This window comes from Agelaius phoeniceus, chromosome 3, assembly GCF_051311805.1.
Source record: "Agelaius phoeniceus isolate bAgePho1 chromosome 3, bAgePho1.hap1, whole genome shotgun sequence".
Classification (NCBI taxonomy): Eukaryota; Metazoa; Chordata; class Aves; order Passeriformes; family Icteridae; genus Agelaius; species Agelaius phoeniceus.
The window spans coordinates 50,570,890-50,586,341 of record NC_135267.1 but is presented as its reverse complement, the minus strand read 5'-3'; the positions used below and the strand labels follow the sequence as shown (position 1 = coordinate 50,586,341).

At 40.0% G+C, this 15,452-nt stretch overlaps 1 protein-coding gene across 2 annotated transcripts in view; it reads right to left on the bottom strand.

The window, feature by feature from the left end:
- Positions 1-214: 214 nt before the first annotated feature.
- SLC35F1 (solute carrier family 35 member F1) overlaps positions 215-15,452 on the bottom strand; it is a 226,345-nt gene continuing 211,107 nt past the window's right edge. For both annotated transcript variants that reach the window (XM_077175219.1, XM_077175220.1), the window contains exon 8: positions 215-4,286. In XM_077175219.1, coding sequence (XP_077031334.1) covers positions 4,062-4,286 — 225 coding nt within the window. In that variant the 3' untranslated portion in view covers positions 215-4,061. The remainder of the gene's footprint in view (positions 4,287-15,452) is intronic.

Below are 15,452 nucleotides of genomic sequence, written 5' to 3'. Positions count from 1 at the left end.
TCTGGATGAGTGCTGTGGGGCCAGGCAAGGTACTTGAGGATGCCTGATGGCATCTATTCTTTGACACCTTGGAAAGAGTTCTGGGTTAACACCTCACAAGGGGGAGAAGCCCTGAGCACAGCAAAAAACTGTTCCCCGCAATTCAAGATTTACACTTCTGAAAAATCATTTAAGGCAAAGATAGCAGAAAGGAAACAGTCAAGAAACCACTAACCCCGCTTTCATAAAGCATTTATTTTTTTTATTTGAAAACATTATACAGGCATTACATTGCCACAGCCAGTCCATATAGGTGCATGCAAATATCAAAATGGAGAAAGATTTATTCAGCTTCTCAATGCAGGATTTGGGGTTGGGATTTTGTTTGCCTGGTTTTGGTTTTGGTTCATACTTCCATCTGCGGTGTCAAGATTAGTGTGCTTTATTATGGCATTTAACAATAAAATCCTACCCATGGGGTAAAATTTATATTTGTAGCTAGCTCAGGAATACTAAATGGTTGTCAAAAAAAAAAAAAAGAAAGGAAATGATACTACACGCTTGTCAAAATGTTAATAGCACAAGTTAGCAATCTCTACACTATACATTGAAACTTCTTCTTATGACACAGTGGTGCAAAATTTTCAATTGCTTGGTCTATCGTTGTGTGTTTCGAAACTTGATAGCTGGAACAAAGACCAGGTCTGTCTCCCAGTGAGGGTTTTCATCTGGTATCAGAAAATTCCATCAGTCTTGCTAAGGGCTGCCCAGGACCAGCAGAATCAGAGAGTTTCAGTTTGTTGAGGCAAGGAGCTATGCAGAGCTAGAGACGTCCTACGCACACGGAGAGTAGCTGCCGTTAGATAGCTGAGCCTTTGCTGGTGCACACTGAGGGCTCCAACTGCAGAACACAAGCAGGCAGAAGGAATGTTTTCCTCCACTAGACCTCAGTTTTTCAGTCAACACAGTTCTTTGTAAAGCTATACTACTGTTCTCCTTCGAGGTCCAGCCAGGACTAGCGCGCTGGCGCTAATCCGAGCATCCACCTTGTTTATGGGGAAACACAGCGAAGCAGCCCCGCTTTGCACATCAAACTCCTCCTGCACCAGAAGCACAAGGGATGCTGGCTGGCTGCAGAGCGCTCACTGAGACATCCATAACTTATTCCTGTACAACAGAGCCTTTCAGAATAGCCTGGTGGCACCTCTCAGCCACCCATGGATTGCAACCCCTCGTAAGGAAAAACTCCCAGCCCTGTGACCCGGCCGGGAGCTGCCTCCTGCCCAGCTGTTTCACAGAAGACTCTAACAAACGTCTACAAGTTAGTGTCAGAAAAATGAGGAGGGGGGGGTCGAAGGACTACAAACATTTGGCTTAAAAATAAATACTAATAAGGAAATTAATCAAAACAGTTATGCAAAAGGAAGGAACTGTAAACATGAAACACACATGCGCACAATCCTCAAGGTTCTCAGACCAACACGGGGACTAATGCTCAGAGAAAGGTATTTAATTGGTACAAAAGGTAGCAAAAAAGACTGAGATGACAGGTGCCCACCAGTGTGCCTCTGGGTACCTGAGGGAGCCATGAGTGTAATCAGACCCCTTCTCCTGGGGGATGTACAAAATCCACCTGAGGTCGAAGCTCTCACAGAGCTTGACCCAAGGATCTTACCCTGAAGTGTTAGATACTCTTTCTTCCGTGTTTTTTATTTTTTTGATTTAGACTTTCCTTAATATCCCCAGAATACAGACTCTGTTTTTCTGCAGGAATCTAGTGGGGGTTTTTTTGTGTTTTTTTAATCCTCAATAGTTTAAGAAAAAAAGTTCAGAAACATGAGTGCTAAAAAGATTTAAAAAAACCCAGAAGACAGGAAAAAAAAATCATACATTTGTTAGTTTAGTACCAAGGCATCTTAACCAAAACTTTTGGGCTAGTTTTGGGCATGATTTGGCAATACTGCAGAACCTTCCCTTAGGTGCAGCAGGGTTGTGGCAGACAGCCTAAACACAGAGGGAAAGAAATGACCTCTTCTCCACAGTAAGAATAAGATACCACATACTTCTGCTGTTCAAGAGCATTTTGACATTTGCCACTTCATGTCTGTTATGCATATATAAACTTCTCTCAGTCTGCTTCAGGGAAGTTCCTTCTGTATTAAAGCAGAACAGGACTGTAAAAAATGAATGTTACCTCAGCAGAAATTCATCCTGCTTGGTTGAACTGTGTGACCTTTCTAATCTCCAATGTATAGATTGACTTTTTTCTTCTTTTTTATATAGAAATAGGTAAGTTGTATTTTTCAAACATGAAGGCCTACATTTTTGCTTTTAAACAGTCCTTTTCAGCAGAATAACATTCAAATCAAATTCACCTTCTATGCCCACAAGCAAAATATTCATCAACTGTGCCGTAAACTCCATTTTCAAATACGATGAATGTATACACACTTTTACAGCACTGTTATGTGCTTCTTAAACTCCTTCTTTCTGAAGATCCTGAAGCATTTTAAAATAACTTGGTCCCATAGCACCTCTATGAGGTAGGTAAAATGTCATTATTTCCATATATACTGATTGGGAAACTCAGCCACACAGAAGGTAAGTCATGCCCAAGGATTCATGCAAAGATGTGGCAGACTGGTGAATAAAACCAAGATCTCTCCTAGATTCCCCATCTATTGTTAGACACAGGAACACCTTGTCTTCCTTGATTTTAAATTACAAATAGATAAAGGATATTGAAATAATGATTTCCTTGTACTGGGCTCTCAGAGGAGCAAACATACAGGCAAAGATGGATTTTTCATGGTGGTGACTAAGATTTTCCCCATTCTGGTAAGGCTCCTGAGGCAGAAGTACAGTTGTATACAGAAGTGTGGAGCACACCCTTACTATTTTCACACGTCCCCAGGAATGTAAGAAAACTGCTGAATTCTTCTGCTTGCTTCACAGCTAATGAAAAATAATTGGCTGCACCCTGCCAGTAAAATGCCTTTGTGCTACTGCAGCAACACCAGCAGATGGTCCAGTCTTTCTGCTCCTGAATTCCTCCCTTAATCTTCCTGATTTTTACAATCTGTGGGTTTTGGTGAAAAACTGACACATTTCTAAATAGCTATTGTTAGAATAATGAACCACGGGAGGCTAAGCAAACTGGAAGAGCAGAAGGCACCCTCGATGCACTGAGTATCTAAAATAAGTGCCCTGATCCACATGATATGTCATCTTTCCATGGAGAGGTACAATACATAGGAAACTAGAAAATGTATTTTTCTTTCTACAGGTTAAAATTTTAAAAGTAAGAAATCTGTGTTGAATCACGACTACAGAGAAATTGACTCCCTGTCACCTGATGCAGAACCTTGGCCACTAGGAAATCTGCCATGGATCATAGAGAGGTCAATGCTTGAGTACTTCACTTCTGCAAATATAGAAAGGCTAAAATGCTCGCCTTATACCTATTCCTAGAATAGAGACGGATATTGTAAGTTGTCCCTTCTCTGGATTCATGCATCAGATTACCTAGAAAGGGCAACTAGACAGAGAGCACAGAAGAACTTCATTGTATTTCCCTCACCAAATCCAAGGTGCTAGCAAAAATGTGTCAGGGGGTTGTTACCACGATTAACCCATCTGTTTTGCGCAAACAAACAAATTTTAGAGAGAAATTAACAGTGACTGCACAAAGTATATTTGCTGTAAAAAGGCATTTTTTCCACAGCTGGTGTGGCTTAGGCATAACATCACTCTGTGTGTGTAAAACACCCTTCTATTAATTTCTTTTTTTTTTGTAATTTCATCTTATGTATTGAATATCTTTCACAGGTAGTTTGACATTAACTGATTCCTACACAGCAGTTTGTATTGCAAACATGCTGCTCATTTCGTAAACGAGGGACTGGCATCTCCTTGCAAGGAACACCCTGGAACAATTGATTTGTGTTTGTATGAGCTTTCCTTATTTGCTACCTTGCAGCTCACCAGTGTAACTGCACCCGGTAAATACCTTTCTCTATGTACAATACAGAGATAATGGATATACGAGCTCCACTGTCAATAGGTCATCAACAGCCCTGGGTTTAAGCAACTCTAACGTGAGGCTCCTCTTCTGTCTCCTGCCCCAGGCTGGTGTATGTCACCGAAGGCTCCATCTGGCTGCTGGCTGGCAGGTCTACAACAGGTCCAGAGGGATTTCGGAACTGCTTGTACACCCGAGGATCCTGGGCTACGTAGGTGGATGTGGAGGAGTAGAGCATCAGCCCAACGAGGATTGTGAAGAATGACAACAAGTAAAGTCCTGAAAACTGAGGAGAAATAACAGCAGAGTCGTTAGACACAGCACCAATTACCTGAGTTCATGAAGACCTAAAGACAGGGTTAGGCACAGATCCTTGCTTTGGCATGCACTGCACAGGTCAAACTCCCTATCATTTGGATATTGAATTTTTATGGGAATGACTCTTTGAAATTTAATTTACTCTCACCAATTGCTCTGTCCTTCATAAACAAGAGCTAATAATTGCCTTCCCCTGGGCCAGGCATGTTAAGTATTGACTGTCTGGGACCTGGGAAAGCTGAGTTTTGGTCACAGATCCAAAGCTGATTTTTTCATGCTTTTAGACAAGCCAGCTACTTCTCTGAGTCCAAGTTTCTCCAGCTCCAGTGCGAGGTACCATCATTTACAGTTGTCAGACAGGCAGTGGACAAATCTGAAGTTAGTTACAGCTAAAGCACATGTCTGTGAAGTTAACATGTTGTTAGAAATATAAAAATATAATTAAATAATAATTTCAATAAGAATTTTAAATATATATATATGTATTAATAAAGGCACTTAAAAACTACCCTTAAAAACTACCCTGTCTGCAGTATCTCTTGCTTGTGAATAGAAAGCAGCTGCTAGAAGATCTAATGTGAGTTTGGACAGGATGAACTTCAGCTGTGAAACGTGCTCTGGGTCAACATCATGAGGTTTGAAAGTACACAGGGAGGGCAGTTAACTGAAAGCTCAAGTACACATATTTTGGCACACAGCTTCACTAGATCAGAGGTCAGCCTGAATTTTTTGACATACACAGACTTGTGTCTGAACTAAAAATACAACACAAAGAACCTTTCTGGCAACTCATTAGCCCTTGCAGATAAAGCTAAAGGCAAAGACAGGGTTTCAAAAGCACAGACCATTGGGTACTAGCTTTAGATACTGGGTTCTGGCTACAGGGGACACAAAAATGGCTTTCAGCCCACATGACTTGTCTGTTGATCCCAGACTACAAGTTATTTGTTCATGCATGCTGTGTGTGAGAAACCATGAAGGACAAATTGCACAGCCACCTTGTTGAGGATATAAATGATTTGTATTCAGTGGAACTTCTAGAAGTGCCTGTATTCTGCAGCTGTCAGGAATCTGTACCTGAACACCATCAACTACTTGCAACCTGCTATTAGCTGCTCCATGAGGTACTTCAGGATTTTATGTACAGGTGTCTGCAAGTCTGTTTGTTAATCCTGACTGACTCTGCTTTGATGGATGCCCCATTTGTTTCCTCTGGATCACCTTAGCACAGCACAAAATAGAACGGACTGTATTATCTTGAAATTTTTTTAGCAATTCTGTCTTTTTTGCTGAAAGAAATTATCATTGTGGAGAAAACAAATTTTACTTATGCTAAATTTGTAGTGATGTTAATTTGTTACTGCTTCATAAACCTACAAAACCTCCATCTAGCCTCCTGCCTGAGGAAGCATTTGGACTTTTTACAGAACCCTCAGTATCTCTGAAAGCTTTGGTCACATAACCCATGTGATAGGTCTGAGTGTGTTTCCCACATCCAGTGTGCATGTTCAACAGGGAAAATACCATAATGGGGGAAGTTTTTAAAGCATGTGAGAAGGATTAGAGGGTAGGAAGAGTTTTGCTTTTCATCAGCTTTTAATTGTTTTTTAACATGTATGCCACCAGGCCCTCACATGTTGTCTGGCAGCACAATTTGGTGAAACCACCCAGCTGTCCCAGAGTCACAGAGACACTGTTGAGCCTCACCTGGTGTCTGCTGAAGGATTCCTTCCATGTGACACAGCTCTGATAGGACTGTTAAGCTTACATCTCCCCCATGTGGCAATCAAACACAAGTCAATAATTTCAAACTTCTGGTTGATTTCTCCCCCTCCATTTTCAGTACAATTTTGTTCTCAGCGCTTTCTTCCCCTCTTTCACTTTGTATTTGAACTTGAGCATCACTTGGCAGCAGTGAAGCTGACTAAGCTGAAGAAAATCTCAGGAGCCAAATGCATCTAGTTTCCCATCCCTAGTTTCCCACTGTCCCTTATTCCCACCTTATGCTTGAATTTCTCACCCCAGCCAGCCAATTGGCTTGGCCCACTGCATAGCCAGAGTGCCAGCCAGATCTGTGATTGCCTCGTGTCCTGCTGTGAGGAATCTGTGGGGCTTCCAGCAGCTAAATATGCTTTTTTCTTGTTCTAGGAGCTGTCCAGACAAAATCAATTCATTTTTGCTTTGGTTCATGGCTCCAGCTCTACCATATCCCCTTTCTCCTGGCCATACCTCTCATTCCTCTCTCAGAGGCTTTTGTCTGATAGTATTCTTTCCATGGTAGTGTCCTCCCTCATGGCAGCTCTCCAGCCTGGGGGAAAGGCTTTGGGCAAGCTTGGGGAAATCTAAACAAAGATCTGTGAAACATTTGTCTTTGGTATCTGTGCACAGCTAGTTCAAAGAGACCTGGAGTCCAACAGTCCTATGACAATTCCTTCCTTTTTACCTTCCTTAGAAACAAGGTTCAGGCTGAATTCATTTATGCAGCAGCTCTCTGCAACACTGAAGTAGAAAGGTAGATAGTGAAGTTAATATAGGAATATATACTGAAGTACATGGCAAATCTCTGTTTTTTGTCAATACCCAGTCAGACTGATCCAAACCTCTTTGAAATAAATGGGTATTTTCCTCCTATTAAAACAGCAGTGAATCCATCAGTGCAATGGAAAGATGCAGACCTAGTTCCCAAAACCAAAATTTGTTGTTCACTGTACTATGCTCCTCAGACTCCAGCTGAAATCTGCGATTTATGGCAGATAAGATTTCAGGCACACTCTACTACCATGTAGGTTTAGGAGGTTTTTTTAATATTCATCTGCAAACCTCATCTACTGAGATTTGCTATTAATAGACAGGAAAAAGAAGCACATTCAAAACCAGAGAAAAGAGCCACTCCTTAGAAACGAAGTGAGGGAGGATCACTTTTCATTGCCACTCTCCACACAACTGCAGTACCAAACTGTAGGTTCTTGGGAAGTGTGTAATTCCTCTCTCTGCCTAAAAAGCTACTTTAGAATGATACTGTGCTTCATTTCACTCTTTCTACAGAGAACATATTTCCTCTAAGAAAAAATATTTTTAAAATATCCAGATTTGTATGCCTCTCCAAATCCTTCCCTCCATGCTAAGCAGGATAACTGCAAAAAGAGTAACATGGTGAAAAGAAACTGGTTAGCTCAAATTAGCTAATGAGTGCCACACACCCTAAACAGACTAAAATTCAACCCATGTTTCCATACCATTAAACAGTTTTACTGTGGATTTCTTATCTACATTTATAGGTACATATGTATTACATGTGTAAACTTGCTCATCCATGAAGCTTATTGAGAGACCAGATGACTTTGTGGTGGGGTCAATGATCTAACAGTCATGAGTCCTGGATTGGATTTTCAACCTGTGAATTTAATTTGTGAATCACAATGATTTTTTATGATCCTCAGTTTCTTACCCATTTAAAAGAGATAATAGCACTTGGTTATTGAATAAATATGAGTTTACAGAATAAAAATGGGGAATACGGATCCTCTGAGGAGAAGGCAGAGAGCTCCTTTGCAGGGAAAGCACCTTACTTACAACATTTCAGATTTCATCACTGACATGAAAAGCATGTGCCAAAGCTTTTTTGTCAGTCAAATCAAATAGTTAAATCAGCTCTACAGATCTGATCATGTCTACTCTGCTCTGACATCTGTGTGTCTATAAATGCTTCCCCAATCAATAGTATTCAATATGGATCATAAAATGATATTCATAAATGTTAAAAAACTGTGAAAACACAAAAAAAAATCTTCTCTAGATACCATTTAGTACCTGTGGTAAAAATAGCCTACATTAAACTAACATTACCTTTCAGCATGTAAAAGGCACATCTTTGGTGCCTGTCAATTTGAAGATAAACACACAACACAAAACCTAGACAAATATAACACGGTAATATGCTTAACAAGATTTGGTTGGCCTATCAAAACAAGCACAGATTCTGGTGAGTGGACATTTCTGGTATTTATCTGAGTTGTTCATTAGGAACCCGGTATTTGACTGGATCCGCTCAGTCAGGTTCAGCAGATGAGCTTATGGAAGCTCATGGCTTGGCTGCAGGAATAGGGGCAACACTCCAGAGTGTGCAGCTGCAGAACCCCACCAGGAAAACCACCGCAGCAGCAAGCTCCAGCAATCACAGCAAATGTAAGGTGAAATTACTCCTTCTGTTACCAATGCACAAAGTCTTTGACTTTAAAAAAGAAAAGAACCCAAACATATCTGCAGTCCTACATAAAAGTGTAGATGAAGTTCACAAAACAAAATTTAGCTTATATATGTAGCATTTTTGTGGCAAGTGAATCAAAATTATGAGTAAGCGAAGCATCCCAAGGTACCTAAAATAAAGTTGAGTATAAAGGCACCTGAAAATGTAGTATTTTTAAAAATCCAGAATAAACTATTAAACCTTTCAAAATTTACTCCCTACTGGTTTTTATCCTCTACTTTTTACTATCTGTCCATGTGAAACTTGTCTTTCATATATCCTGAATCACTATGGGTAAAGCGCTTCTACCATTTCGTCTTGAGACTCTTATGCTTTAAAGTAACCCACTTGGAAAGGTGGGAGAAAAGGAAGCTTCTTAACAGGGAAATGAGTGCATCTGATTTCATTGTCTTGAACAGTGATTAGACAGTAACAGGAGAAGAAAAAAACAGAAAGAAAAACTATTTAGAAGGTAGTAGATTCATGCCTTGGTCTGGAGAGAAAAAGCCATTCTTCAGTACACGGGTCATGAATATAGAAGGAAAAGTCCAAAGAAACATGCATGGAAAAATCACATGGAAAAATCACATCTAGGAAAGGCTGTGCTGACTGACTCCTGCAGAGGGAATCTGCAGACAAGTAGTTCTGGCTGTCACAGATGTCCATGTCCATGTTACCACTGACACCATGGCAAAACAGTATCCAGAGTGACAAAATGAGGCAGATGTGAGTCTGCAGAAAAGCCCATGCAGACAAAGAAATTCAACCATTTGCTAATTTTGGGTTTTCGCTCAGCCATCATGATAATGATCTTGAACATTATTGCAATGGTTATGAAAATGCTAATTCTGTTTTACTCAGTCCATTGAACTGGAAATAGTTGCAGGAGCAGACTATTTGAGCTGCAGCACTCCAGCACTCCATTTGTATTTCAAAACAGCAGCCACACACTGAATCTCTTTAGGTAGTATGAACCCCAGCTCCTAGCCTATGGCAACTCAACTGTGCTTTTCAAGTCTTTAAAAAAGGTTTTTTTGTTATTCAAGTACTAACTGAAAATTTATAATTGTCATGTTTCACATATTCAGTGATAAAGTATGAAATGGAATAACTACGTTTTTCTCTACCTCATCTGGCAGTTCTCCACATTTTGGCATAAATGAATAAAGAAATCAGGTCCATTAATTCAAGTTTTAAATCTCAGAGAAAAGTGGCCTCCTCAGTATTACACTGATGAAGAGGGGTAAAAATGTATGTATCAGGTGGAATTAATCTAGTTCCATATTTCTGCTGGCACCATCCATGCTCTCCAGTTCCACCACCTTCTTCCTTCCCATCAGTGGGTCTGTGCAGTGCAGTGAACTCTGCTTTCCAGATTGATTCAGTTTGTAGCATACGCTGCACAGCCCATCAAAGCTAAGGCCAATAGGTGTTCTTTCATTGACTTATGGCTTCTTCCCCTGGGTAATTTCACACATGAATACCTGAGCAGGCTGAGTGAAGGGAGTTAAAACCAAATTTCTCTCATTATCTTTTATATAGCAAACAGACATTTCCACTCTGTTTGATAAATTGATTGAGAGGCTGAGCTTCTTTCCACAATTTTCTGTTTTCGCCTCCAACATAGCAAATGAAGCTCACCGTGACCAAGTGCAGAAGTTGCACTTGGTGCAACAGTGTGGGATGCACACTCTCTCCAGCCAGCAGCAGCACCAGAAGGCTGAGGGCTCTGAGAGCTAGGAATTCACAGAGTGCTTTCACTTGCCTGGCTGGATGCTGCAGCCATATTACTCTATTAATAGAACAGGAGCCAGCATCCCAGTCATAGCTCGCAGCGCTCTTTGGCGACCGCCTTGGATCACACCCAGGAGGATCTGACTGACTCTGTCTTGGATCAGCACTGTGCCTTAAACTACTGCTGACTATTTTTGTCCCAGCCTCTTTGGGATTCAGAGCTTGATCTGCTCCTCAACAGAAACTGAAGCAACCCCCAACAGGGCAACACTGTTATTTTGCAACCCCAAATGGCATCATACACACCAGAAGGGTTGCTGTGGGTTTTCCAGACTGCATTGAAATGGAAAAAACAAATTCACCTGAACCTTTATGTGTCCTGTGAGATCTCTCAGTTTTTAAGAAATCTCCAAAGGGACCCAAACCACTGAGGCATGGTTTAGAGTGCCTTCCCTGCTCACCAACTGCAGAAGCTGGAATGTCTGAGCAGAAATGTTGGTTCTCTTGCTGAGAAGGGGCACTGGACAGCTTCAGTAATGATGATACCTTCTGGACAGCAAGTCTGTCCACTACCAGCAGGATTGTATTATCTTTACATTTAAATGACCTCCAGCTATTTCTTAGGCAAACCATGAGGATAGAGTCTTAAGTGATGACTTGAAGTCCTGCCTTGCTCTCTGAACACAGCTGGGATGAAAAGTGGAGTGTGTAGCTAGTTACTCCACATCTTTGATCATCATTGAATGAAGGAGGTTTGTCTCAACACATCACTCATGACAGCAGAACCCAAAGCAAGAAGTTTCTGGTTTGCCTGGACAACAGTGAAAACCTGACACTGCCCTTGTTGCCATTTGGTGAAAACAAAGAGGCCAAAGGAAGTTTTTCCTGTCATTTCATGCATGGCAGAAAGGCCATACTTCTCAATTCCTGATGCTTGCTTGCCCTCTCAATATGATCTAACTCAGATGAAATGCTGTCCATTACTATGGCTTATGCTGAATTGTAAATGTTGCATAGAAACCATGATGACAAGGAACCAGACGACACATTTTCTGTATTTTCCAATTGATTCTGTTCTACTGCTTGCATGTTTTACTCCATGTAAAACATACTGATCTATGCTTTCTGTCATACAGCAGCACCCTCTTTTTCAGTTCTTGAATTATATTTGCTGGTGGGCACAATTAACTGGTAAGGCAGTGGTCAGTGGGAAACATCCTAGTTTTCTTACCTTTTAGATGCTGAGGTTATCTACAAGGGAAAAAAATGAGGAGGGTTTACTGGAAAACTGTCACCACAGATTCTATTAAATTCTTAGGAAACTTAATAGATTTCCTGGAATTCATTGGTGGAATGAAACAAACTTATGGAGAAAAATGAAAATAGCATTTTGGGGAAAAATCTCTGAGCTTGACATAGGCAGCTGTAAGGCAAATACTGATTTTGCACTAAGCTGCACGATTTCATGCTTCTCAAATGGCATCCTCATAAAAAAATAATAATAGCCTGTCATTTCTAAATACATGCCTGATAGGGCAAAATGTTTGTGTGAAATGGCTTATCTTCATTTCCTGAGTGCCAGGAGAGATGGGAACGCTGCTTTCTCTTCTCTTTCCCTTTGTTGCCTCTGACATCAGACGTGGAGAAAAAAGAAGCCTGTGTTCAGTACCCCTGCGGTACCAGCACTCTGTCTAATTAAAAAGTGCAAGGTAGAATGAGTCCTGCAATCTGTTTTAATCTTATCTATGTAGGAAAGAGATTTTTATGTGTAGTTAAAACACTTCTGTTACATTTCTCTAATTTCCTGTGAGCATCGTTATTATGGCATAAAGGGGCTTAATTTCTGGTTGTTTTATATCAATTACTTGGCAAGAAAGTGGTGAAGGACCTATCCTTTCAGATGTTCTTAATACAAAAAGGAGGAGTGCAACAGAAAAGCTTATAAAATCAATTTTCCCTCCCTCCTTTTACCTTTCAGTATTCTTTGTTGGTTTTCTCTATCAGCTGCCAGTTGCCATGTGTCCTTTTGGGTTTGTGTGCAAGTATTTAATATAGCAGCAGCTGTCTGCTGTAATGATTCTCTATTACTGTACATGAGGCTAATTGTGCTCAGTGCATTCAAAACCACAGTTACAATAACTGATTCATCTTGGATTCTTTGTTTATATTTTTCTGCTGAATCTAGCAATAAAATAAAAAAAAAAATTCCTGTAGGAATTCCTTCCCAAAAGGTGTTCTTTCTTCCTGGCAATGGAAATTTGGGGCACTCCTACCCTGAGAACCAAGGACTATGCAGCTGCAGCATCTTAGGATGAGTGACCAGGCCAGCTGTCTGGAGGGAGGGTGACATGGCTGTTTCATGTCAGGGCTCTCTGCAGTGTGACACATTTGCTGCTGCAACGAGAGGCCAAACTTCAGGAGCTCCAAGAGCTCTCAGTTGAGGTGACTCTCAAGGCAGGTTCATGAGGGAATCAGAGTGGAGAGCATGTCCTAAGCTGTTGAATCCAACCCCCCATTACTGCTTACAATCAGAGGAAATATTCCATCTGGCAAATCCTTCTCATGCAAGCATTATTAGGGATTTTTTTCTCTTCCCACTAACCTATTTGAATTTATCCTGGAACCTCCCTGCTATGATAGCAAAAAAATCCCCCTAATTTCTATACATTTTCAGTTTCCACCCATATGTTCTTTTATCATTAGATCAAATAATTCTCATTTTCTCCCTGTGAATTTATAGATTAATTCATGTATGTTAAGGTTCCATAGTCCCTCCCAACCCATCAAATCCATGTTACACACAATAAAGATTTTTTTAGGGATCTGCATATTCAGTACTTTGTTAGGGGCCATATGGTTACTCTGTTGAGGCTTTGGTGCAGACAAAAGAAAAGCTCTGTTTGGTGCTCTCAAGCTGACAGAAAAAAACCCTATTGCTACAGCTAGAAAAGTGCTGTCCCTGAGACAGTAAGTTGTCCTGTCCTATGGCATTAGCACTTCTTCATCAATACCAGAAATACCTAGACAGACTCATTTGGAAACAGCTTTGTCACGACCGTGCTCAAATTCTTCCCATCTGTTGCCACAGACACTGCCTCGCACTTTGTGCTTCACAGCATTTCTCAATGTCAGCCAGTTCTGGTTGCCTGATTATTCTAATTCTTCTCCCTACTGAGGGTGCCAAATCTATTACTACAGTCTCTACACAAGGCTGGTCTTCAGACCAACTCTTTGGGACCTCCATCAGCGAGTTCCTTCGAGCATGCTGTTTCTCTCTCAGCACATTGCCTTGTCCTTTATCCTCATTAGCCAGTTTCTCACCTGGCTTCCAATCTTTACATCAATAATCCTGTTCTTTAGCTGATAATTTTCTGTGCTGCACTGTTCAAAAGCCTTGCATATTAGATCTACCATTTGACTTTTCCCTACAAAAATCTGTTAAATTATCAGACAGGCACCAGATTTTGACAGGATTATCTGTCTTGTGAGAACAAGCTTATATTTCATCTAATTTTCCATTTATCTCCATGTTCCTAATTATGTCTACTTTTGATTTTATTGTCTACTTCATATCAAATTTGAAGCATTCAGATTATTGTGTTCTGTTTCTACTTCTGACATGGTAATTTCCATTTCTATTAGAGATGGTGCATTGTCCTCACATTTAACTCTCATCCTTACTGAATATTACAGAAGGTCCCAATTTGTTTTGGTGCCAAGTGAAAGGTTTTTTAATTTCTGCCCCCACTGTCCTTGCACAGCAAAACTATTTCTCCTCTTAATATACAAGAACTTTTTACTGCTTGTTTCACTTTCTTCTTCATTGTCAAGTTTGGTTTATCTTTTACAGTAATTAGACTTCACTCATTTTCTTTTTTACCTGCACAGTATTAGTTTTCTTTTGTGATTCCTTGTTTTCTGTTTATTTCTAAGAGTTTTTTAAGCAGTTTTTTTGTCCAGTTGCATTTGGAGTTCTCCCTTACAAGTTTTCCTCTTGTCTTTAAGATATAAAATTCATATTACTATAAGTTAAATCTATTAAAAATCTCCTCCAGATCCATTATGAGCCTTTTTAACAGTGTTCCTTGCTAAACTTAACTCATGTGTGGTGGGAATAATTCCAGAAGTTTAGTCCAGCTAATAAAATTGCTTGTCAACAGTGCAGATGTCAAGCATCCATCCCATATCATGGGTTTGAAAGCTTCCAGTTTAGTGGGAAGGGGGAGTTTAGACAAAAGAAGATGTTTTTGTTTTTTTCTAGATGTTATAGAAGCTAATAAAATACTCCACTGGTTATACTGAAAGCATGTAAAAGTGATGTTTTCTAACTGGTTTTTTTTTGGTGTGTTGATCCATTCCTCCATTCTGGCAGGCAAGAGAAGCTGATGTGGATGTTTTAGCCCTGTATGTCAGTAGCATTCACTGATTTGGCTGGTAGGAGGCACAACTGGAATAAGCTCTTCAATTCCTGTTGTATACCAAAACAGATTTTATGTATGTTCCTTCCTGGCAGCTCAGAGACCACGGCATAACTTATAGGCCACACATAATTCTTTGCACACTTCCTAAATATTCTACCTTATTTTCTGGTCACTTCTTGAAATAGAGTTTACTCAGTTTCATAACAAATTTATAATGAAATTATTGCATTTAACCCTTAGCATTTTCTTTCAAAGATGATTCTGTCTACATCCCTGAGGAACTTCTAGTCTTTATTTCCCTATGCAAAGGTGAAAATAGCATCCAATTCAAAGAATCATAATTTCAAAATCTTGTAGATTTTCAGTAGCTGAACCTTGGTTAAGCTTTTGAATGCAACTGCTGCCTTGCTAATTCATTACTTTTCTTTTTTTTTTTTTTTTGTTTCTCTCTTGGGTTGCAAATTATTGCTGAGATATGTAACTCAACAAATACATTGTACTCCCTTGTCTTAAAAATATGCTTGTCTTGGGAAATGCTGAGGGTTTTTTTTATGCTGATTTTTTCCTCCACAAGTAATTACAAAACTTAGCCTCTTGGTCTTTGCTTTCATATTCATTGAGCATCAATTAAAAAAAACACATTGTCAGTAAGATCCATCTCTTTAGATAGGATGGCTTCACTACGTTTTTTCTGTCTGCACATTTTCTTGGGATAAAGAAAAACGTAGTTATT